Here is a 26,335-nt window from a genome sequence, read left to right as displayed (position 1 = left end):
ATTTTTTTAACGCATAAATTATAGATATATGTGTATTTATCAAGTTTTACAATTTGGGATTAATTAGGCGTAGATGTCTTTATCCATCGTAAGAGGAAAAAAATATGCAGCAGAAATATCGAAATTATCTGAAGATAAAAGTGCATAATTCGATTATGTACTTATTGTGCATAGTTAAGTAATCTAATTTTTAAATTTTTAACGAATTCTAAGAAAACATATTACTGTGTGTTCATATCAAGAGAAAAGTCTTTTAGAGAATGCGGCGCAAAACTCGAAATTACTCTAATGTGAGAGTGCATACTTATACAATTAGTGTATAAATTCTGTATATTTTATTTTCAGAATCGCTTGTGAGTAATACGTATAGGATGGCTCACTGGCAGCCTACTGCCCTCATTAAAACATTTTTTTTGTTTGGCTGAATGAAACGAGCGCAAAAATTTTTCTTACGGATTTGAAAAGCACATAAATAACGCATTACTATATAATTAATTGCAAGATACCTCGCAAGATACTTTATAATCTGTATTTGTATATTATTTGCCTCTAATAAATTCCTGTAGTTAATTAGGGCTTAATATTTCAACTCTTTTATTAAGATTAGTTTTACTGTGTACGCATAAAGAAAGAAAATCTACGTTAATTGCAACAGATCGCATCGTTGCGTTTATGTTATAATCTTAAAATGAGCGCGGAAAGTGTGGCAGCAAAATCCCTCATGAATATTTCTTATGAGCTTCTTGATACGTTATAAATTTCATACTTTCCATCTATCTTTATTTTTTTTATGCGTCAAAAACAATATTTCTTTTTACTGTAATTCTTTCATTATCTTTTTCATTACTTTTCATCTTTATCCTTTCTGACCGGAGTTCTGATGTTGTACAATTAAATAACTTTGTTTCTCTCATCAGCCATACAAAATAAATAAAAAAATATGAAATTCCATATCGTAAAAAATAATATTTAAGTTCTGTAATTTAAGTTTAAAATAAAAACATTTAAATAAATACTTACAATTTGTAAAAACTTTTCGACTTTATCAGAAATTTTAGAAAAAGAAAAATGCCTCTGTGCTCTTACCGAGATTCCTAACAGAAAGTCCGTAAGATTAATTTCTGTCTAAGTTTTTGCGAATGCGGTTTCCTGCACGTGCGTGCGTCTAGTTCCTATGCACGCACACACGTACGCATGTTTGCGCGCGCGCATATCGCAACTGCAGAGAGAGAGTCATTGCTCCGAGGAGTTGGATCAATGAGGCTGATTACTCAGCTCTCCTCTTGCAGACGCGAGACAGACCGGTCCAGCCGCGCGCACTTATTTTCCACTGAAAAACGTCGTCAGGGGGGATAAGATCAAGTAGAATTGAAAACGCTTCTAATTAAGAAGACTCTGTTGAACGGATTTTGACAAGCCGCGTTATGCAGAGAAAATTAAACAGCGTGAGTGAACGAAAGTTTATTGAGCTGTAGATTTTAATGCAGAACTCATATATTAATATATAGTGAATTTAATAACTCCAGCTAGATTTATTACTCTTAGTTGGATTTGTCAGAAATAATCAGAGATGTCATATTTATATGTATATGTGGTTCTGTGATAGAAAGTGTAATCATTTGTTGTGATTGTGAAAATACATATAATTATTGATTTATATCGTTCCATTAATCTGATTGATACCGATGTATACTTCCAATAATAATCGAACATAAATCCAATAATATCGAACATAAATGAAACATCAAAATGACATTCGAACAACATCTTTGCTGAACACAATTTCTTATTCACAATTTAATTGCAAAACTACCCCCGAATATTGTATAATTGACTCTACAATGATGTAAGGTCATAATCAGATTTAATAGATAAATAGAGATATTATATTTACCTTTTTTTTATAATAGCGTGAAATTCAAGCAGAAATATAACACATATAATTGTAAATCTCATTAAAATGACGATGAGAGTTACCAGCTATATGATAGAGAAATTAACTGCAGTGCTGCAAAAAAAGGGAATAAAAGAATAATAAAGGTCGATTCAGACACGCCGTGCCGTACCCGTACCGTATCCGTATCGTTAACATTAGACAAGGATGGAGACACATTAGACAAGGATGAAGACAATAGGAATCCTTGTCTAATGTTTCTGTCCGTGATACGGTATAACGGGTACGGCACGGCTGTGCTGAATCGACCTTAAGGGAACTTTTCGATCATTTTTAATTACAGACAATCTTCTTTCTAAAGACAAACGCTCTCTACTGAAACGAATCTAACTAAACTTTACTCTTTTTTTTATCGGTTCATTACTGACTCAAACGCCAATCGCAATTTCAGCTTGAAAAAAAAAACAAAGATCTGCTTCTGCAAAATCTCATTTTCTCTTGTAGGTATATATAATATCGGCGACGCGCTTAGAATCCATTTCCTTTTCCTTTCAGCGCAATGCTGATACCGATGTATATTTGCGATATTGGATGAAGGAAAACTACGTCGCGGGGAAAGGATGCAATTTACGCGAGCTCGTACTCATGGCAGAATTGACGCCACACCGTCGTCGACAGTCAATATCGAGAGGTGTAAATCGAAACATCGAAAAGTACACTGATATATCGCGCGTAATATATCCTAGCAAGAATCTGCATGTACAAGTACACCGGATACGATACGAGCGATGCACCATCCTCGTGCGGACCGCATGATTCTCAATTGCAAAATTACTCACAAGAGCAAGGCTGATGTACCGCAACGCTAACCGCAATTGATACTTCGCCCTGATGTATCAATGTCAAACACTATATTATAATACATGTAGGACGAGATAGTCGAGACAGATCAATTTTGTGCATTCATATCAGTTTGCCGGTAAACTTCATTATTTTACGCGTTTTCGATGTTACATATTTTTAAAGATCTCTACTAATTATTTTTTTTATGCAAAAGCGAACTTTCAATTAAAATCTATTATACATATTTATATACTTATCTGTGTATAATAAAAAATATATTAAAATATATCAAAATATGGGATAATTAACGTTAATTTATAATTATAGTTAATTGAGATGAGAAAATATATACTCAATACATCTGTTACAAAAATATTTTATAACAATAAATGTATAAAAACGTATATTATTTCGAAAATTAATACCAATGAACAATTAGTAATACGATTTTGTTAAATTCATTGTTTTGTCTCTTTTATCATTTACATCACAAAAAAAAACAATTATAATAAAGATTATTGCAAAATATGTATTGCGTATATTATAAAAATATCTTATTCTACCTTATCCCTTATTAGATTTGATTTAGATCAGGTTCTGAATTGACATCCGTCGCAACCGCCTCTAAAGTTTGACACACACACACACACACACAGAACATACACACCCTGCAACGACCGGTGCACTTCGACATGTCGGTCGGAACTGCGCGTAGCTTTAAGTGCGGCAACGCTCGAACTTCCAAAGGCGATGGCCATTGTGTCAGGGTGCTGAGAACCGCTCCACGTTCCACCGACAGTGATCGATAAAGGGTGCGCGATTGGCCCACCGAACGCGATCGAGATTCCGCACGAGAATATAATAATGGCAAGATGACATTGTTTAAGAGGAAAAGCCGGCGGGAAAATGGACGACGTGCTCGACGTGCTTAAACGAACTTGAAGAGTTCGTCATCCCCGGAAACTTCTTCGCGGTGACGTCGCGAAAATTACCGCTTGCGTTGTTATTATTTTTATATGGCCGCATTGTTCTACCTTCTAATAAGATTTTCTTTTAAATTGCACATGCTTACGTAATAGTTTCTGAGTATATACTTTATTTAGCATACTGATAATTTTTGTAATTATATAGAATCAGTATCAATTGCTTCATAATCATGGTTTAATTAGATATGTAGATAATGAAACGATAGGCACAAATAAAATCAGAATCATCAAGGATTGTCGATCAACGATAAATCATATTAGTTGAGATAACTAGGACATTGCACTATATCAAAATACTAAAATTAATCATTTCCATTCTTCTCAAAACTTTCGATTGCTATTGAACAAATAATATTGCAGCGACACTATTTAAAAGCTACTTTAAAGCTTCTGATATCTCTTCGATATAATCTCACTTTAATGAATTGTTACGTTCGCGCCACGACAATGATTACTCCAATCAATTCTAACATTAATGCAAAGGTATATAGACGCTGTGGTGAAAGCATTCAGACCGGTACTTGATCGCTTGTACAGAGAGTAACTTGAAATCTAATTGAACAGCGGATTACGATAGTCTTAAGACGAGGCTAGAGTGTAGTAGCGCAGTTGCAGCATAGAGAAATCGATATTGCATTACATTCTTGCCAATTTATAATCTTCGCTTACCTCACACTATCTAAATTGTAATAATCACTTTCACTCTCTTTAATCATATACCATATAAAAAACAGCATTATTAATCAGAGCATTTATTACAATGTGCGTTCAAAAACTCCAAAAAAAAAAAACAGTTATGCAAAATAATTTCAATTTATTGCACGTTACAATTATTGATAATCAATTCTATAATGTGATAAGAGAACATGAATCAAGTTTATATAAAAAACTATAAAAATATTGTAATATAAAATTGGTTAAAATAATTTGTTAATTTAAATAAAAGTAGCATAAGAGAAAGATGGAAAAATATTCCGCTAAAAAAATCAGATTTCCGCAAAAAAATATCTATATGATAAAAATATTTACTCGTAATGAAGATTTTTCGTCGCTGTTAAAATTAAAAAAAAATCGTATTTTGAAAAGTTACAACATCTTGCGTAACAAAGATATGTAAGAGATAAAGGTGCAGCGTAAGAAGACTAAAGTATGAGGTCAAGAAGAGAGAAGAGGAAGAAAGTTCGAAAAAGTCGGAAAACCAGTCAATCCACTGTCTTTCCCTCTTACTCTCAACCTTATCTCTCGTCCATCGCGATTCGCGTATCTTTCCTTCTATCGTGTCATCTCTTTCTATATAGATACGATCTAAATGCTTCCGCGCGTCGCGCTCTCTCTCTCTCTCCGGCGATGTCTAGACTGAAGAATTTTGCCCGAACTGCAACCCCGCCATTCCCATCAGTAGGAAGCTTTAACGATTCGTCTCTTCTCGGCGGTATATAGAAGATATTGGAGGGATGCGTATGGGCGGTCATTGACATTTAAACGTCGGCAAACGCTCGAGAAAAAAACGTCGAACGCCATTAAGAGCGACCGCATTTATTAATTATATTAACCTTTAATTTCAACAAGCAATAATATTACAATGCGTTTTTATATTGTTTAGTCTCGGAAAACAAATTCAGAAATGGTAAACAATTTTTAAAATTGACTTTTATACACAATCACAAGCATTTTTTACTTTTTATTATCTAGTTTATAGTAGCATACTAGTGATAATATGTAACACATTATCTTTGAAATTTCGTGAATAAAAATCTAAAGCATAAAATGAAATGATAAAATCGCAATAAAATAGCAAAATATATATTACATGCTAAATAGGAGTCTCTGTGAAAAAGTTATTAAAAGGCATTAAAAGGAAAATTTATCATCGCAAAATTTCATTTTTAAAAGCGTTGGGATTGACGACCGTCTTTTGTTCGCGACAGAAGGAGATTAAATGCGCAATTCTCATTTAAAAAATTCTAGTTCCTCAAATTATTAACCGTCACAGCATGCTCGTATCAAATATTATGGAATAACGCTATGCTTCGCTATTTTATATATACCAGTGAAGGCATGTCGAAAAATGCAGCAAAGCTGCTCTGTGAGGCCAATTAACGTGAATTATTATCTAGTCGCTGACCAAAATGTTATTAAACAAAAGGGAGATCGATGAAAGAGAAAATTACTCGCAACGAGGGTGTCGAGCGATGATAAAGTTTGACTTTATGTTGAAGGAGAAATCGATTTTTGGACGTGGTTCGTTTCTTGATAGAACTTCGCCTTGATGAGACAAATGGTAATATCAGTGATAAGATATAGATTCTTTCGCATTTCAGATGTGACAAGAAAATGAATTGAATGCAGAGTTTAAATGAGCGTATTGAGACACGCCATGAAAAATATATGAGGTTTCGTAAAACGATTGCGTTGCATGAGTGCTCCGAAACTATTTTGCTTCCTTTCTATCTCAAATAATTACGGCAAAAAATATTACTGTGCAACGTGTATCATCAGATGTCTTATTAATTGCAATTATACAACAAATTTAGAGCAAATCTCTTCTTCAGTAAAAATTCTGCAAAAATTAATTATCGTGTATTTTGAAATTAGTGTATAAAAGCATTGAATGTAAAATATGTTCAATTGTATTAAAATTCGCGTGCGGCAATAACAAGCGTAAAATAATGACATAATAGAAAAAAACTTGGCTGCCAGATCTAGCTAGATTTCAACAGATTTAGTAACCAGGTGTACCGCTTACTTATATTACATGGGAAAAAGTTGGGTCTGTCTACCTGCTCCACCGTATTGTCGTCACTATTCAAACATTTGTTGTAAGAAAAACCAATTGAAACCTACAAAAAATATAGTGCACATTTTATTGATTCTAATATACATAATAGCTGTCAAGCAAAGCTATTACATAACTCGCGCTTCGTAACATGTTATTTAAACACGACAACGAACAAAATCAGAAACAAGATGCTATGTATCATTATTTTAACTTATTATCTAAAATGTGGATTTTAGCCAACAATTAACAAATTATTCGCTTAAAATTATGCGTAATGCGTTTGTTTATAAGTTATTGTTAAAAAGTGATTTATCTTACATATATTAAAAACAATTTAAAATAGTGTTTAATAAAATAATTAAGCCTTTGCGGATGTACTTTACATAAAGATTTTTAATATAATATGAAAATGTTTCTTCGAGAAACAAAAATTGATTTATTTTTATTGATTTATTCGTATATGTAATATAATTAAGCGTAGAATAACTAATAATTAAATTAATTAAATAGATAAAAAAATAAAATTAAAAAATCCATAAATTTTATATATAGGTATGTGTGTATTCACTCAATATTTTTTAAATAATTTTTTTCGCTAATTAACTTGTATTTGCATGAATGAAATAGTTCAAAGCACTCAACTTTCAACAATTATAAAAAAAAAATAAAAATATAAAATAAATTCCATCTCTCTTAATAATAATATATTCCAAAAAAATGGTATATATCACATGATATTTTTCGGGACATATTACAAAAAAAAATAAATAAAAATGTAACAAGTTTATATCCGTGCATTTCAAGGGTAGATTTTTGTTTGTCACGCAACAAATAAAATCCAATTACAATTTTTTGTTTGCTTTCCTATACGTTCGATCGTTTGATCTCGAAGTAGCATGAAAACTCATAAAAGACAAAAGCTGCGTTTATCTCCGCCTCGAGTATTCACTTAATGTGATATAGTCACCCCTTCGCCCCTCAAGTGGCAAAGGTGCAGGCGAATTGCAAATACGAGAACCTAATGTTCTTTTGCGTGCTCGCCTTTTCATCGACTTGCACAGAGACATATAAAACGGAAATGTATCTTGAGTGTTCATGTAATAGGAAATGCATTCTCTTGTTGGGATTGTAAATATAGCATGTCACGAATAATTGACTGATATTATTTACTCATACTCAAGAATCTGTTAAAAATAGTAATTGATAATATAAAATTTAAAAAATACGTAGCTATGCTTAAGAATATATCAAGTTTATTCAAAGCAATAAAAATATAAAATTCTTTCTTCGCTGAAAGCGATATTTTAAGATATTTTAGATATTTTGAAAAAATAACACATCTCTACATTTTTTTATATCTTCTCTGGCTTCTTATAAACCAGATATATTAGTATTATATAAATGTTAATTAACTTTTTCAACAAATTCCAATAATTCTTTTTAAAATACAGTTTATTAATAAACCTAACTAATGTTTTTAAAATATCTGTTTCAAGTTTAGTGATCACAAAAATTAACGCCGAGTCGCTATAAAAAGTGCGTAATCACAATGTTTTCATTACGGTCAATCGCCGATGGCGAAACACGACACACTATCGGGTATTTTCTCACTTTCAGAACTGGTTTTATCGAGTATTACATCCGCAGTTTCTCCGACAGGCCGCGATTTGAATGCATTACAAAACTAATAAACTCTGCTTATAGGTTCTAGGACAATGCGTATCATCGTTAAAATGAACAACATATCGATTCATAGTTAAAATTTGGGATGAGAAAGCCACCATAATGGCGGCCCCACCGTACAGCTGTTCGGATCGAGGCTCCGTTATAATAGCGATAAATTAATAACGGCCTATAACACATTTACCGCGAACGAAATGAGCGTATCGTAGCTATAGAGATCCGCGGTCGCAGTTTCAACAAGCGACTCCGTTTAACGGCTCGTATTTCTTGTCCAGGTCCGACAACTTTTAACTAGTTTTAAAGTCCCGGACAGTTACTGTCCGCCAGAATTTCGGCTATCGCGTTATACGAAAACTGATGTGTACAGCTCGTCTATCAGACTAAATGCGGCGCCGCATTAAAACGGGAGATAAAACCAGCCACGATATGCGATAAGTGGAGCTTTTTCAGCAGCAAATCATCACGTTACATAACAGAGATATTTAAATTTAGTAAAATATTAATAACATCCGACATCTCTATTTCCGAGATTAATACTGGTGATAATAAAAAAATGCCAACATCCATTAATTATTAATTAATTAAATTACATATATGTAATTAAAATATACAAGATATTTCAAAAATATAATTTTTTCTATTCAGCTCAATCGAGATATTAATGTTCAATGTACAAAATAAAATATTAATATTTCAAAATTATTAAATATTGGAAGAAAAAATATTCATATTTTACAATCTCATGAATATAAGAAGTAAAAGAAAGTTTTCTTTTCACGAAAAAGAAAACTTTGCAGCCAGGCCGAAGTTGAATCTGCTCTAATATTAGCAGATTCAAATTTACTTTCTATATGGAGCAATTATTGCTATTCTTTAACAATTATTATTTCGCTTTGTATTACTTTACTTTGACTGGACTGCCAGCAAAACTCGATGGAAATGAAACACTTCGCTATACGACGCAACTCAAGTAGATTCAAGATAACAATATCGGTAAAAGTCCAAGTGAGATATTTCAAATATTTTCAGATTTCAGGTATGCTCAAAATGCTGGAAACAAGAGTTCCTTCTCTTTTTAAATAAGGGAGTAAAAATCTTTTTATCATTAGATAAAATCTAACAGAGATCCAGGAAGAGCGTTTCACAAAAGATCTCTAATCTAAAAACAGAATAAAAACGATAAAAAGTTCTGCGGATTCCAAGTAAAAGGAAATTGGCAAATTCTCGAGAAAAAGTTGCCTCGCAATTAAAAAAATTACTTTTATTTACCCGGGTCGGAAAATACTCATTTTGTGAGAATTTTTCTTCTCTCCGATGCGACAGACAACGAAGAAAGGAGTTATATAAAAAGTAGACGAATCTTTCTACGGTCGCTCAGTTTATCGTTGAAACGAATCTCTTTGTGATTATTCCCTCTTCACAAATCATTCCCCTATCGTATCTTACCAGTTTTATCTACCGTCGATTTTCTATTTCGATTTAATCCTGATTTTATACCCCGTCGGTTCGATCTAATCAATGAAGGTAATTACATTTGTGCAAATACTGCAAATGTTGGATATAATCAAATAATTGAATACAAACTTAATAAATAATTAAAATTATCAAAACGTTGAACATTATAACTGCTGAAATTTTTATAAATTAACTTAAGTAGAAAGAAAATATTTAATGTATTTTAAAGATTTTAAAATAAAGAAATGTGTAAAATATGCATACATTCTATAAAAAATTCAGAAAAAATTTTCAAAATAAGTAACTATTAAAATAACAGTACATAAATATTAAAATAAACTATATAAAAGTGAAAAACTTCAAATCTTAACCTGAGATTAAATAATTATAAAAATACTTGGTAAAAATTTATTAAGATCCAATTAACAGGCTCTAATATATTTATAATTGCGCTTGCATAATTTAATATTAATAACATTATTATAACAAAACTTTAAAAAAATTTCTAAAAGTTTATATTAATTGAACTATAAATAAAAATTTATATTAATTTAACATAATTAAAATAAAAAATAATAAAATCAAAGTTAAAAAAAATAAATAAAAACTGCTATCCTTTTGCAAGTCTGCTATCATTTATAGCGATTATATAACTGAACTATTTATCATTATCACCAAGTTTTCTTATATATTAAAATAAAAACAGGGTATTCCCGGTCTTTAGCAACCGCTAATCATGCATAACGTTCAATAATACATGCAAAATACGTTAAAGTAAACTTGACTGCTTGATAAGGCACGGTATCGCAACTTTTTCAAGGACTGACGGTAGTTGCTAAATAAGAGTAATTATGGCCGGGAAACCCCAACATAGTAAAAGCTTATCAAAATATTAAAAAAGAAGATTAATCGTTATCTATCAGAGTGTGTAAAACTACATTTCTCAGAAATATATGAATTCGATTGTAAACTACATTATCTGTAGGTATAGTGTACTTTTAAATTAATAAGTAAAGATAAAAAGATACAGACAAAACACGAGAGCACGAAATAGACGTAGGAGACTTATTAATTTAATTAAAATCAATAATAAATAAAAATAATTATAACTATCTGTAAAACAAAACAATAAGTAATTAAACAATATATTTTTCAGTATCCATTATGTCTTCGATATTTCTTCTTTTGCGAGTCGTTCTGTTTACGAATGTTTAATGCACATTTTGCACAATCAGCGATATATGTTGCTGCTTTTATCTTGAAAAATATTCAGCATGTACTTAATAAAATATAAACTATTCGCGGAAAATTACAAAGTGCACGAAAAGCAACGAGAGATCAATATGCCAAGCCAGAGGCAACGTTCAATGTGCATGTGTGTATTCGGTGTCTATTAACGAGGCGTTCATAAACGCACGGTCGCGATCATTCGGCGTTTCGCAAGTGATTGTAGCCGTTTGCAAAATTAAATCGGCAAACATTCGAGGCCACTTCAGCGCGCGTAACGGAACAGCTGACACACACGGAACACCCGCGAGTTTCCATATTCCGCAAGAGAGATTAATACGACTAAAATTTCGCAATTCCGTAAATTCCCGTTTTTAAATTCTGTTTATCGCATTACAGTTTCGAACGCGATTTCACGTTACGGCGCTATTCTGCGAGAGCATGGTTTACGCATGAGTATCGCTGGTCAGTCGGTGGCAGTAGCGAATCATCCGCGTATATATTAGTGAAATGGAAAAAAAAATGAATAAGAGAATAAAAATAAAAAGAACGTGCTCGAACGACCCATTTAAATAGCGTGAATTTTACACGGTTTAAATTGAACGTTTTGTACAGAAGTGGTTTTGCGTTGGCGAAATGTATATATGCGCTTATCTCCCCTCTTATAGTTGCAACATCCTGTTGTTACACGATCTTAAAAATCATCAGTATCACAGTACGCGCGTAATTATAAACCAGGCTTTGTTCTGCTTCCGCCGCTTCTCAATTACAAATAAAAACAGAATGCGAAATGCAGAAGCGTATAGATATTTGTTAATTGTTAGGAAAATCACGCAAGAGTCAATGTCAAAGTCATTTTGAGATATATATGTATTGTATAAGGTTTCAGATATTAGTGATTATTAGCAATAATCATTAAGAAGGCATTAATTAATATATAAAATAATTCCTATATTTAAATAATATCATGATAAATAAAATGATCACTTAACTTTTTGTCCAGCAATTTATTTAATTTTGCTAGTGTATTAACTTACTACAGTAATATTGATTACTGAATAAGAAACATAATACACGTTTATTCTTCTCCCTCCTAAGATACAGAATATAGCATAATCGGTTTTATTTTGAAGATGAAATCATCAAGATTAACGAGAAGGAAAATAAAATCGCAAGCACAACGTAAACTTATACTTTAAAAATCAAAAAATTTCCGCACAAGAATTTTCTGAACAACCTAAAATTCGGGATATTCTCAACTCGACCGCTTTATCGGGAGCGCGATATTTCGGTGAAACAGTGCATATACGCAGTGCCTTCTAAATTGGAGTCCACCGCGATTGTGCTCGACTGAAGAAGAACCGACGTGGAAACCGAAGATAGCGAGTTCGATTTTCCGTCGTGAGCTATTTAGGCAGAAAGGAGATTGTCGCGGAGGTTAATTTCCGTCTGCATAACAACTGCGATAAGTCTACTACATGGCGACCTTCACGGTCACTGAAACAGAGGCGCACGTCACCAAGACTTACGTCAGCGATCTGTTCCTCGAGGAGAGTCAAATCGATTATAACCAGGATTGGATCGTTATCTTGTCTACTGATAAGTAGCACAAATACAGCAAACTGTAATTTCTCGATGCGAAAAATCCTTGTTCTGTGACCGGTTCTAAGTACGATTATTATTAGAGTTTTATAGAATATGCAAATCTCTAATATTCGAATTCCTTTTAAAAACATTTTAAAAATCCGTATAATATAATTTTATAATGCAGAGAGATTTTGACTAATATTTTAATATATTCGTTCCCCCTAAAAATATTATTATAGAGATAAAAATCCGCACATATTATACAAAAATTTTACTCCGTTTATAAATCATATTCTTAAAATATGTTTCGTACGCACTAATTTATACGCATGCAAAATAAGAATATCATAAAGTAAACCAAGCAAAATTATCGCATGCTTTCTGATGCATGTGTGCCGATGTTTGGTTAAATGATGAAATGACATCACGCGTCTGCTTCATAGAAAGATGTAAATCGAAATCTAAAAATAATCCGAATCTCTCTCCTGAATAAAGTTATATAATTTTCCGAACAAATTATAATCCGGGAATTATTACACAACGAATCAACGAAGTGCGCTATATAGACGCTTCCTGACGATAGCATGTCTCGCGATAAAAAAAAGAGCATGATGAAACAGCATATGAACGAGTGGCGGAGAAATTTTTCCATTGTGATCGCAGAAGGCACGAAAAATACGGCAATAGATTCGATGTCCGTTTTGAAATCGACATGTTTCCTCTGAATCGCGAAAATTGATGAAAAACCAAATGCCACTAAAAATCGATACTGTGTTCTTCAAGAAAAAAATAGAAAAAATAGAACTCACTAGAAGGACGAAAACGTCGTGATCAATGAAAATGATAAGAATGTCAATCGCTTGGAATGAGAATCGTATCGACGAACCAAACGTAAAAGAGATATAATAGAGATCCATAAGGATTTCAATTTGGGGGTTTATACTATTTAAGCTCGGAGCAAAATATAGATATCGTACTGAATCCACACGAGATCTATCGGTTGGAAATGTACTGAGTTCAACTCTCCGCCAATTTCGATTTCGAACGTTATCATACAGTATGAAAGTTCCCTTTGAAGCATGTTACCGAAGCGAGAGAAATAAGTATACTCTGTATATACTCTATATATAATATCTCTCAATTTCAAAATAAAAATATAAAAATATTGAAGATTATAAAACTTTTGAAATATCGTTCAATGAAGACGATATTACGTTTCTCTTTAAAATAACTCTATTGGAGAAATAAAGCTAATATCGGTGAACAAATTCAACGTATTTGCGGATCGTTAATTGCATATTTAAACGGTTCACTGTAGCATGTGTTTCTTCTTTAAATATTAATTCGCATATTCAATTTATAAGAGAGATCAATTTGAGCGATCTCCGCACTTCTTAACTTCACGAAATGAATGATGAAATAGAATTTAATTAAAGTCAAAGCGATTTTCCTCGCTGTAATGTCAAATTGTTCTACACGAGAATAGAATCTTCTCTAACTCGAATTTGCATTCAAATTTACTGCAGTTGATAATGTCAAGTTAAATAAACTTGTAATTTTAACCGGGATGTTGTATACTAATCGAGCCGCCACAACTGGCGTAGATCGTTTGTTGCCTGGAATAACGTTGCCATTAAATCTCATCGTGCCTCATTTCAAGCGCATTGCATATAATTCACCTTCGCGATGATATCATTCTTGTTTATTTCACCGCGTGGCTTACGAAGCTGGCGCTTCGATTTTCTCTCAACGATTCAATTAACAAACATTCAATACCTTTACTTTTTAATTTAATTTAAACGCTGCTCCATTAATTAAAGAAAACTATCGCATTACACAAACCAAAACATATATTTGGATCAATTAATCTCGTTTGAATAATACTCATCATTACTCGTCAATAATCCCATCTCATAACCGTTCCATTTTCCCATCACAGTCGATTAATTAAACGATATCAATACAATAATTATCAAAGTAGCTGTATCGGCAGATGTTCGTTTCAGGCAAAAAACGTCAAACCGTGTTTGCACTCGGTCGTGCAAAAAAAATTTTTTGCGACTATCCAGAAGCGCACAATGATCGCGAAAATAATATTAAAAAAAAGAGGGATCCAGTCCCAATCTGGCCTGGATCTCTCGTGGCACTGACCTTGCCCAAATAGCGAAATCCATGGTTGTCCGCAACTCGCCTGGCCGCTTCCTCTCCTCCATCGATGTGTGCCGCCCACTGGTTGGTGTACGCGCGCGTTCGACCGCCGAGAGTCAACAGGGCCACGACCGCCAGTCCGAAAATCCGCCACGTGCACATGATAGCTCCTCCGCTGCGCCGACGACGACGATCGCCACCGGCTGCTCCAGTTTCGCCACCCCCGCGGGCCACCGTTATCATCCACTACTATATATATAGATATCCACCACCAACACCACCGCCACCGTCGCCACCGCTTCCACCACTCGCCAGGGCAGCAGCGACACGATGGTAACACCGCGTCACCACGACAAACACCACTGCAGTCGTCACGATGCACCACGGTTGCCGAAACGGAAAAGAAGAAGGATCCACAGCCTCCGACAGGACTACTTTATGTATGACCTCTCTCTCTCTATCTCTTTTGTTCCCTGCTGCGGCGATTCTTCTCGACCGATCCTTCCGTTCTTTCTCTGTGTGAGAGCTCCCTTTTACGGACTGCTCACGTGTACACGCGGACGATGATCCGGGAAAACTCGATCACTCACATACACACCCACACACGCGCGTCACGCAGGCTGCACCCACGCACGTCTCGCCACCTGCGAATCAACCGCTTGCGAACGACTGAATCGCCGGCGGCGTGTGTCACTCGTTTTAAGTACCGAACCTCCACCACGCCGCACACAGTGTCAGCCGTTGACTCCTCCGTCGCTATCGTCCACGTCGACGTCGCCGTGACGTCGTCGCCGCCACTGCCGCCGCCGCCTTCGGTCAACGGGCAGGAGCAGCAGCGGGAGAAGAAGGAGGCAGTCGTCAAGTCATGTGGCCGTCGACGAGTGGGGAAAACGGAATGATTCTCGCGATGACAGCGTCGCGAGTACAACCACGAACCACGCGGATGTCCGCCGTCGCGCGCGATCACTGCGGCGATCGCGAGTGACCTTCCCGATTCGCGGATATTCACGCCACGCGGACATCCAACGCGACCTTGTCCTCCACGCCTACCGCACGCTGAGTTTCACACACGGGGGGTCTCAAGAAGACCAGAGATTTGTCATCGCTTTCTCTCGCGCGGTATATCCTCTATTATACAGTTTATTCAAACTGAGTTAGCTATATATCTAACTGAGCTAGCCAGATCTGTTAGGTATCAAATTGTCGCATCTAATTCTTCCGGTTAATAAAAAATCTCACGTCCGATCTTGATCTTCGTCTTGATTTTCGTCCATCGACTTTCATAGTTTACGTCCGTTTGTTGAAATCTTTCATGTCTTCAGCTCAAGGTGACTGTTTCGCTATTGGATCTCCTGTGTTTCTCGATCGCCTCTTCTCGAGCGTAGCAGAAGAAGTGTGCAGCTTCGCCGACGTGGAATTTTTCGCCGACACGTCTCAATGACTCGCGCGCGACGTCGTCAGCGTTCCGTTCCTCACGCGTCTATCATACCTCCAGAATTCCTCCTCTTACGCCCTTTTCTTCGGGTGTCAGCAAAGCATCTGGTCAGATCCTCTTTCCGCGCATCTCAATCGCTCGCCCTTCGTCCTGTCAAACGTACGATCCGTCGTTACAGGGATGCCCTCATGATCTTGACATTCTCTCGCACGCCCCCTCCTTTCGAGCACGTCGACGAGTCGATGCCTCGACAGACGCCCAACTCCATGAAACTTCTCTTCGTATCTTGATTTCTTTTTTCGAAAGAAAAAAAAACGAGATTCTCAATTTTGTTTTGTCGTGCTCTTCGAGGGCGACGATGCTCGGTCGCCGGAGAAGTGAATGGCCAACCACTCGAACGAGGTCACGACGCGTAGCTGACCGAGAGGTCGATCACGTCATCGAGCACCGCATCGTTCCCTTGGGCGCACCGCAGGAGACGAGGTGTACCAGCCAAGGTCCTGGCTGAGTTAGACGGCTGAGTTAGACGGGAGATACCTCTTTGCTTTGGAACGGGTCTCGGAGCTGCAAACGATGTTAAGAGAAATTGATTAGTTGAAGTTTCCGGCAAAAATTTTCAACTGGTTTCAGGTACTTGAACTTGCTAAATCGCAGTTAAACTATATACGGAACACTTAAAGTACTTGATAGTCACGAAAATTAATTTCAAAGCAATTTCTGGTGCACGATGCGGTATACGCTATACGCTTGCTAAAAATCTGAGTTGGTCAGTTTTGATATATAAATTTTGATATCAACACACTCCAAAGAACTTTGAAAACTATACGAACTACAGGAAAATTAGTTTCGAGGAAGAGTCAACGGTTTGAAAACAGTTTAAAGTAGACACATGCAAACGCATAACTACACGAGTAGACTGGAGATACGTATCTAAAGACATTATCTATGTGCATCTCTTGGTATCTCGTAACATCATTCTCCATCGTTAACGATGCGTTACATCGCCAAGGACTCACGCTTTGTATTAGCGTCACGTTTGAGAAACGTTCGGCACAGTCAGCATTCTCGTACCGACAAGAAAAAAAAGATTTAGCCCAGCAAAATCCACGTCGGTTTACGGTGATTACGACGGCATGATGGAATAGTTTCGGCTCGTCGAAATTGTATTCGCCGCATAACGTGACCCGATTCCCCGTTATGGATTAGAGCTTAATTTTCGCTCGGCGATTTCGCGTTGCAGGAACGAAATCGCAATCGGAAGTAAGTGCAACGTTAATCGTCGTGATTCGTATCGAGCTTTTACATAACTCTCGTTACGCTACATAATTCACTCGATACTATCTCCATCAATTGTGAGCATTATGTCAGCAACAGAAAATTGCGTTTTAAAGGCATTAAAAATTATCATTTGAGATCATTTACTGCAATTATTGTTGTCACGGTGATCACGTAAAATAAGATTGATTTCCTATTTGTAAGGCGCATTTATTATAGTTAATTTATTATTGTCGCTCTTCGATTATTATTAGATTATACGTTGTACATGCACACTTATACATATATTTTTATATAAATAAATATATAACTATAAATATAAATTTTCTTTAATTATATTGCATTACAAAAATATATTTTGACAGTAATTTAAAATGTTCGTAAAAATATTATATTAATTTATCAAATATCTAGCAAAATAAAAATATTTAATTTCAAATCTTGTTTTATATACAAATGTCTTATAACTTACTTGAATTTTATTTTTTCTCATCTTATCAAAAAAAGAAACTGAAAGATATATGATAATAATATTGTCGTGAAATAATTTTCGATTACCTATTATAAATTGCAATCTAATTTTACTGCATCGTGACAAAAGTTCATATTTCTCGACACGGTCTATTCACTGTAGTTCTCCCTGCAAATATTATTTTGCAAGATTCTAACAATTTACGAAATCTACCTCAAAGAAGTGGAACTCATGCTCAGGCAATGTCTCTTGCGCGTGTTATTAGCGCGCTATAAATCTCCATAGTGAAATGAAGTGCCGCAAGTTCGCATTATCGTCACGTTCAAAGGACTTTTCGAATGAGTCAGCCTCCGGAAAAAGGACTCGACATTGGTCGGTACGGACGGTTGCAACCCGCAGGAACATCCAGCGGGCGCCGCGAGGAAATTGCATTCGCAAGTTGGTCTTCCACCAACCTTGTTTCTCTCTCTCTTTCTCTCTCTCCTCTTCTCTTTCCCCCTCGTCCCGTCAGAGTCGTGATAAAGAGAGAATAGAAAAGGGTTGCTAGAGAGGTGAATTAAATTTAAGCCAACTCGCGTCCTATCCAACTATCCCCTCCCCCGACCTCATCTCTGACACCATCTTTTCCCTTCTTTCACAATCCTCTCTCGCACTTTGTGTCGGGCTTCTCTTTGTCGTTCTATTCTCTTCATAGCTGAGTCGGCGCGGCCGACCAGCCGAGACGACAGCAACTGGCCCTCTTTTTAATTTCGAGATAAAAGAGGGCAAAACTGCCATTCGAGGGAAGCTGAATACAAGGGGTAATGGAGGGTCAATCAAGTCGAGTTATAAGTCCCGTCGGAGAGAAAGAGTATTCCTTTTTAAAGCGGATTTGATGAATTCGATCTCTTGACTAAAATGCGGCGAACTAAAACGAAATACTGCCAGATATATTTCGTCAGATATATATAATAATCGCCTTCACACTAGAAAATGATATCCACGAATCCATTTTAGATACTGCGAAGTACTTAAGTCTACCTGACTGCCGGCTCGATCTCGAAGACGATGACTCGCGATAGTTATTTTAGACTCTAGAGGCAGAAGAGCTGAGAAATCGATAAGAACAAATAAGGATCGTCCTTTAACAGAATCTTAATTTAAAGTTTACTTAAATATTAAACTTGAAAATTTAATCTGAATCAAATTTTCACCGGAGATATATTTAATGCACAGAATCGACGAATTGGTAGGAATTATAGCGAATATACACATTTCATAACATGAAATATTGCGTAGTATTAATTGTCTCTCTTTTCCGTTAATTTTTGTGTCGACACGTTTACTCGTAATATTTAACTTAATCCCTTATTTTATAAAAAATGTCAGTTACAATAATGTTTTTAAATTTTTAATCATAAGAATTATGTTTAAAATTGAAAAGTCAGAATATTATTAGTAATTTAATATTAACTTAACTATCATTATTAATAGAAAATGTATTCTAATCGTTACGAAAGCAATGCACAAATTTTTGATGACTAATAATTCAAGCTTGTAAAAACGTTTTAACTGCAACTAATATTTTAGTTATATTTATTTATATTTATATTTTAGTTATATTTAGTTATATTTATGCTTTATAGTTATAGGAATAATGTTACAGAGATCGAGTCTGTGTGACGCGACCGATTATGCGATGTAACAAGGAATAATGAAGATACAGTGCACGCGATTAGAAAGTTGGACGGTTGGTTTTAAACAAAAACGAGCGACGCGAGAGTTTCCCCGAGTTCGGAGTTACAAGTATTTATTTGGAAGAGCGGCGTGTATTAATGTGTATTAATGCATACTGCACCCTAAACATTACGTTCTCCAGTTTATTCCCATTTGAATTTTATCTTATCGAAAATTTAATGCACGTCGCAATTCAGGGTGTGCCGCGTATTATAAAAACATAAATAATAAGAAATAATCATTTCAAATAAATAATGGAAAATAATAAATCTCGATAACTTTGTGACAAAAAATATTTAAAACAAATTTTTTCACATTTCGACACTCAAGAGAATTAATACCTCTCACGAATCCTTCTATTTTTTATGAGCATACGCATCGCGTAAAATCACGTTTAATTCGCATTGAATTCTGTTTTCTCGTATATTGCTCGACATGATACAAAATTAAATGTGCTTTAAAGGACTACGGCTATAATAGACGCAAAGCGAAAACTTGCAGTTATGTTAAAGTAATGTCAACAAATGGAACAGTTCGAAAAATAGGTCGACTGCGAATTATTAATGGACAGTAATGGAGATATGCGATATCGGAATGAAGGATATAATATTTTCCAGGATATTTCTGGGACAGTATCTACGAACGTATATCTATTTTTCGAGTACACGTATTCGCGACGCTTTGTTAACGGAATAACATCGAGATGAATCTACCCTCACTATTCAGTATTCGAAAGCGTATCTCGTTACAGATTTTAGTTCTCGAAATAGCGGAGCAGTATCGCTGATATGCATCTCAGTATTACGGGGAGTGGTTCTATATCGTAAAGCGAAACGGCCGTTCTATCACAGAACAATATTACTGTTCGTAACTTCGCTCGTCTTCATCGATAATGCATCACTGAATATGAAAATGAAGCGACATTATTGGAGACAAACCGTCTGATGTAAATTCTGCGTGCAATAAAAATATCGCGAGAAGATTTATACATATAGCTACTTTATTAATTTACTTTTGGACGATATCATGTAGATCATATTTAAAGATGCGTATTCTGTTAAAGATTTTTTGATAAATTTAACGCTAGACGTGTCATTTTCATTGAGAATTTTACCAAAATTTAAAGCTTGGAGATCTAGCGAGATCTCATAATGAAAATAAATTGCAGTTCGCCGAGGTGGAACAGTCCCGTTGAAACGCAGCGATGCCAAGGTCGTTCTTGTAACAGGAAACTGGGGTCAGAGACTGCAAAGGTACTTTGATATAAGCGTAGTCCATCATAACGAGGAAATGCTGGGCAGGCACGAGCAAAAACCGACCAATTCAAACTCCTTGTTAAGATATAGGATACTGAATGCAAGTTATGCAAGGCATGTTTCACGGAATGTGGAGCTACAAAAACGCGTTTTCTCATCAATAATTTTTCCCATGAGATTCAAACCGGCAGCCAGCTACAGAATTTAAAACAATTTTAGTCTCCTGGCATATTAAATTTCAATACTGTAAATCGATAATAAGAATAAATATACATACATTTAGCAATATTAAATGGATTTTATTTTAATGGCATATTCTAATCCGAGATTTAGTTGCGAAACGTTTAATACGTTTTTAAAGAATTTGTGCTAGACATCTACGGAAAATCATTTACGGATTAATCTGGAGAATTAATGCATCTTTGATACATTTGCTATATATTTAACGAAATATTCGCGATATTGCCAATGCAATATCGAGAGATGCAAATAGTCGCGGGAAAAGGTCGCGAATCGGGAACGTTTAGCCTCGGCAAATGCAATCGAACGAGATTATTTATCCGACGGGGTATATGCCGCGAATCCTGAAAAATACACGTGCGACCGCAATAAAGAGATTGGCATGTCCGCGCATTTCGCAGGCGAATTTATTTTCCCTCGGAACCACCACACGCGTTCGCGATCGGTAAACACCGCATTGTAAATTAACATCGCTCCATGAAACTCAGGGGCGATTTGCCTCCACGTTCTCCCTCGGGAGAACCGAAATACTTTTCGATGAGCAAACGTTTAATTGAAACTAGTTGGATACGTCGCGGCGTCGGTGTTCGCAAAATATCAGATTTGAACCTTTATAGTTTTTTGCGAAAAATGTATTTGTTCAGAGAAAAGTTGAAAAATTATTCTGCGCAGATTATATATATTATATAAATTAATATAGGAATATATATATATATATAAAGAAATTAATTTCATACATGTCGAGATCTCTCTCACAAGACTTATTTATTTTATTTTTAGTCAATCTCTTAAAAATTGTCTTTTCCTTTTATTTTTATTTATTCGTTTAAATTTTTAAAACTTTTAAATTTTATATATTTTTTTGTATATTGTTTTCAGAAACTTGTAATAATGAATATTACTGTTTGCAATATATTGATATTGACACAGTGTGTAATAAAGTATACTATGCACATAAAGTATTTGTAGCTGCAATATAGCTCCGCATTTCCCTTTTCTACATTTCTTGTAGTTCTGTGCTATTTGTAATAAATATCGTGCGTTGTAAATCAATAAAATTTTTCCAGAAGTTTCGTGCATCCCATATTTTTACGTAAACAGCACATTTCAGATATATTTATTATATTCGCATTAAATATAAAATAAAAATCGGACGCACAAAAACATCACAATTTCGACATTTCGTTACAAACGGTTACAAACAAACGAGAGGATACGTAACCGCGTTGTTACGAGCCGCGATTTATCTCTCTCATTCATTATTCCGTTTAAGAAATATAAGCGATGCTTAAAATCCCTTTGAATATTAAACTCGAGACACGTGAGCGGGAACGCCAAGTATCTCTCGAACGTAATGAAGCCGCGTATCACAGAGAAAAGTATTCTCTACACGGCAATTAAGTCCAAAAGTAAGCGATCGCGTACGCGCGCGTTGGTTCAAAATTAATGCGCGGTTCCCGCGCGCGTGAAGGCCGACGCACGTGACGCGCGTCTCGTGACTCCGAAACGGGACGAGCGGGAGAAAGAGAGAGAGAGCGACGTAAACATAAACTTGCCGCGATTCGAAATAATTCTCACGATAAATGCAACGTACCGCCCCTGACCTTTGCGTTCCGCGACATCGCGTAAATTCACGCGCTCGTTCCTTTTTCGTTTCTCAACGGGAGAGAAACGACGCTTTCCTGTAACGAAAACTCCGACCGCGAGCGTAGACCTTTGTCGCTGAAATTCAAGCGACATTCACGGCCTCGCGGAGAGAGGTCTCGCTGCCTAACGGTATTCGCGTAAGTATCTCGACTCGGCGACCAGACAGCGAACAGGACGATCACATGTCGACGCGCGATCGGAGCACTCGGAGCAACGTACTACTATCACGCACTCGCGATTATTACGACGAAACGAAATCTCACTCACCTTTCCGCGTTCGTCGGGATCGCCGTCGGTCGAGTCCCTCTCGCTCCGAGTCCACGCCTCGTCGCTGAGAAAGTAACGCGGAAAACGAAGAGGATGCGCGTGCACGGCGAGCGGCCCGCTGCTGCTGCCGCTGCACCCAGCTGCCCTCGAGAGTTCGCGCGGACGCTGCGAACGTGTCGCGTCCTCGTGTTCCGCGTTAGGTCCGCATCGGCCGCGACCTGCAGACTGTCGAACGAGGGACGACGTCGAATCGTCGTCGTCGTCGTCGTCGTCGTCGCGCGCGCGCGAGTAACCACACCGAGCGAGCGTATCCGCCACGATCTCACTCGTACGACGGAGCACGGATGACTGACTGGTAGACGGTTGGTCGGTCGGCTCGCTCTCCGCGCCCCTCTGCCCGCGTCCCGCCGCTCCGTTCGCCGTCTCTCTCTCTCTCTCTCTTGCTCCCGGTTTTCCCCCCTCTCCCGCGCGCCCCCCCTTTCCGCCGACCATTTCGCGCCCACGACTCGACCCGCCGCGGTCCATCCCCACCATCGATGGTTCGGCGGCACCCCCGCCGCCACCTTTCCCCGTCCGCCCAGTGTTATGCAGCGTATTTTCGGTCTCTCTCGAATCTCCTCCGAAACCCCCTCGATCTCCCTCTCGATCTCCGGTCTCTCGTCTCTCTTCGGTCTCTCTCTTTCTCTCTCTCCCTTTTTCTCTCGGATTCGCCGGGTCTCTCGCGCCAACGTGCCGCGCGCGATCTCCCTTTCTACCGTTCGTGCCCGGATGAGAGCAGGAGCGAGAGGGTGAACGAGAGAACGAACGGGCGGACGTGGCGGATGCCAGTGTCGGAGTAATGGCACAACCAGACCCCACGGCTTTGATTTTCTTTACGCGTTCGTTTCCACAATTTTCTCTTGATCCCTCTCGCGCTCGCGCTTCTTTGATTTATCCCCCCTGTATAGCGCCGAGTCTTTTAATTCTCATTTCAATTTTCTATCGCGGTTTTTTCCCCGGACACTTTACTTTCTCGTCCGAGAGAGAGAGTTCTCGGGCTCTTTTTTGGAATCCGAAACGATTTCCGAGTTGCGGAAAATACGTTCTTGCTGACCGGCAAAAAGCAAAAATGAGAATGATGATATGTAGGTCAGCGCCGGTAAACGGCGCGGTTTTAATATCGAGATATATATGCGGCCGAACTTTTCTATTCGATATACAGTTCGGTATATATTCATTTTTTTATATTTTCCGTCGCGCTATATCTCTTGTCGAAAAGCCGCGCGCGCGCGCTGCATTTTCTTTATTGGAATAATTATTTTACTGTAATGTCACGCAAATTCCGCGGCAGAAAATGCAAATAAAAATATATCTGACAGGTCACGTTGCAGGATATGGCGGAGTCAAATTTATCGACCTGTAAAATGCAGACTTGATATCGTGAAACCTTGAAATATTGTTGTTCGGTGTGTACGCGCGGCGAGTTCTTTTTCGAAAATAATTATTATTAGCGGAATAAATATTTTCACGCAGCGTCACGTATAATCTGCGGAAAGATATGATATATGAATAAATACTTATGGATGTACGTTATTCCGGTATTTATCAGCGCGTTGAATTATCTTAATTCGACGGATTAATTTTTGGCTGCGTCAATGAAAATGTACATTCGAATGCATCGGTATATTAAAAATCAAGATTTATATATTTTTTTGAAAGAAATAATAGTTTCTCGTGTAACCCGATAAACTGACAAGACCGCGCTTTACCTGATGTTGTTCATTAACCCGAGATATTAATTCCCGCGGATTATTGAATAAGGAAGCGTACGCAAGAGTTGCGGAAACTTCTGCAGCGAAATTTCGGAACGGGGTCAAAGTTGCCGTTAATTTCATTAACTTGCCGACTATTAATCCGAACTAATGCAGCGACGAAAATATTTATTCTGTACCTTGAAATGAAATTATGCAAATATCGGATTCTATGTTTTGTCTGATATGAAGCATTAGCTTAATTGGCTTTTAGTGAGAATCTACCTTTCGGCTCGAATACCGTTAATGATGTCGATAACGCGGAATATTAAACGCGCCATATGCAGCTACAAAATCAATCATTATAATTTAAGTATCTTAATTTCTCAATATTCGATAATTGTCTATCATAGTCCAGCGTTTAATGCCTATTATATTAAAATGGCTATTGATTTCATTCCATTGATATGATACGTTATTGCGCAGCGCATTTTACCGAAGGGTCTCAGTTAACATGTTTGTTTCCATTCGGATCTCTTTTTTTTTTCACAATCACGCAGGGTCCGCGATAATACTCGAACATTCCTGGGAGTTCCGGCACGCTCTTCCCTCTCTTGCCTTCTCGTTTATTCCTTCTCTTATTTAGCTTCTCCTTCTGACTCCTTCAGATACATAAACACTCGCATACTCTACTCCAGTGAAAACCTTCAGCCACCGGAACGGATAGTAGCTCCTTTCTCAGTCGGGATCATTCGGCAACCGCGCACTCTGTGTCCTACCTGATGTACACCGTCTCGTCATTCTAGGGTCAGACACGGACACTGGCTGTGTCGACACGCCGAGGAAGATGCCTTGAATTCTATGCTGTATTTGAAATCCGAACAAGGGCACCGGCCAGACTCGATCGAATCCTGATGTGGTTGTGGGCATATCCCTTCTACATCTCACTTCGCTTTCCTTCTCTCTCTCCCTCTTGGCCTTCCTCCGCGTACGCCCGTGTATATACAAGTAGTACCAGCAACCAAGTCCTTTTTCTCTGTTCTCTGTTCTCTCACTCTCTCCCTTCCCCTCTCCCTGACCCATCTCTATAACAGACCATTTCCCTTTCTCCTTCTCTCGCCGCAACTTTCCAGCCGTGTACTTCGCCTCCGTATTTTCCGACCCTGATATCTCCATCTCGTTTTATATCTTCCCTGCAAAAGTGATTCGGCGACAAAGAAGCAAGAATATCGAATGTGAATGTTAAGCACCGCGGCGCACGTTCCGATGAAGCGAATGGGAAGTTACACCCCTCGTTCTTCCTTCCTCCTTCGGAGCTGCTTGGGACTCCTCTCAGATTCGTGCATCTTCTCCATGTGTTTATACTATGTGTTTGTGTAAGTGCAAACCGTATGTATCGTTTTGTAACGCTTTAATCCGCGCGATTAAACAAAAGGAGCACCATCGTATCTTCGCAATTTGTTCATCGAATTTATAGCGAATAATGAATTCACCTCAATGGATTCTTTTAGAAATGTTAATTAACATTTAACGTATTGTAAAAATTAAAAATTAAAAGTCTTAAATAAAAGATTTACAAGTTAGCAATGTTGCAAATAAATTTTACTCAAAAGAACCTCAATTACAGATATCTTAATTGTTCAACTTCTGACCAAGTTAATTTATATTTATAATTCTTTATAGCTCAGAAACATG

General features: G+C 37.0%; 1 protein-coding gene across 4 annotated transcripts in view; it reads right to left on the bottom strand.

Moving 5' to 3' along the window:
* Positions 1-23,235, bottom strand: part of LOC112457369 (furin-like protease 1) — a 230,339-nt gene extending 207,104 nt beyond the window's left edge. For all 4 annotated transcript variants that reach the window (XM_025020377.1, XM_025020375.1, XM_025020378.1 and 1 more), the window contains exons 1-2: positions 22,911-23,235; positions 14,606-16,601 (exon numbers count right to left, since the gene is read on the bottom strand). In XM_025020377.1, coding sequence (XP_024876145.1) covers positions 14,606-14,845 — 240 coding nt within the window. In that variant the 5' untranslated portion in view covers positions 14,846-16,601; positions 22,911-23,235. The remainder of the gene's footprint in view (positions 1-14,605; positions 16,602-22,910) is intronic.
* Between the last annotated feature and the right edge of the window lie 3,100 nt (positions 23,236-26,335).

Source organism: Temnothorax curvispinosus, unplaced genomic scaffold (assembly GCF_003070985.1).
Source record: "Temnothorax curvispinosus isolate PA1 unplaced genomic scaffold, ASM307098v1 QBEX01007734.1, whole genome shotgun sequence".
NCBI lineage: Eukaryota > Metazoa > Arthropoda > Insecta > Hymenoptera > Formicidae > Temnothorax > Temnothorax curvispinosus.
Note: the sequence above shows the minus strand (reverse complement) of the source record. Positions and strands in the feature narration are given on the sequence as shown.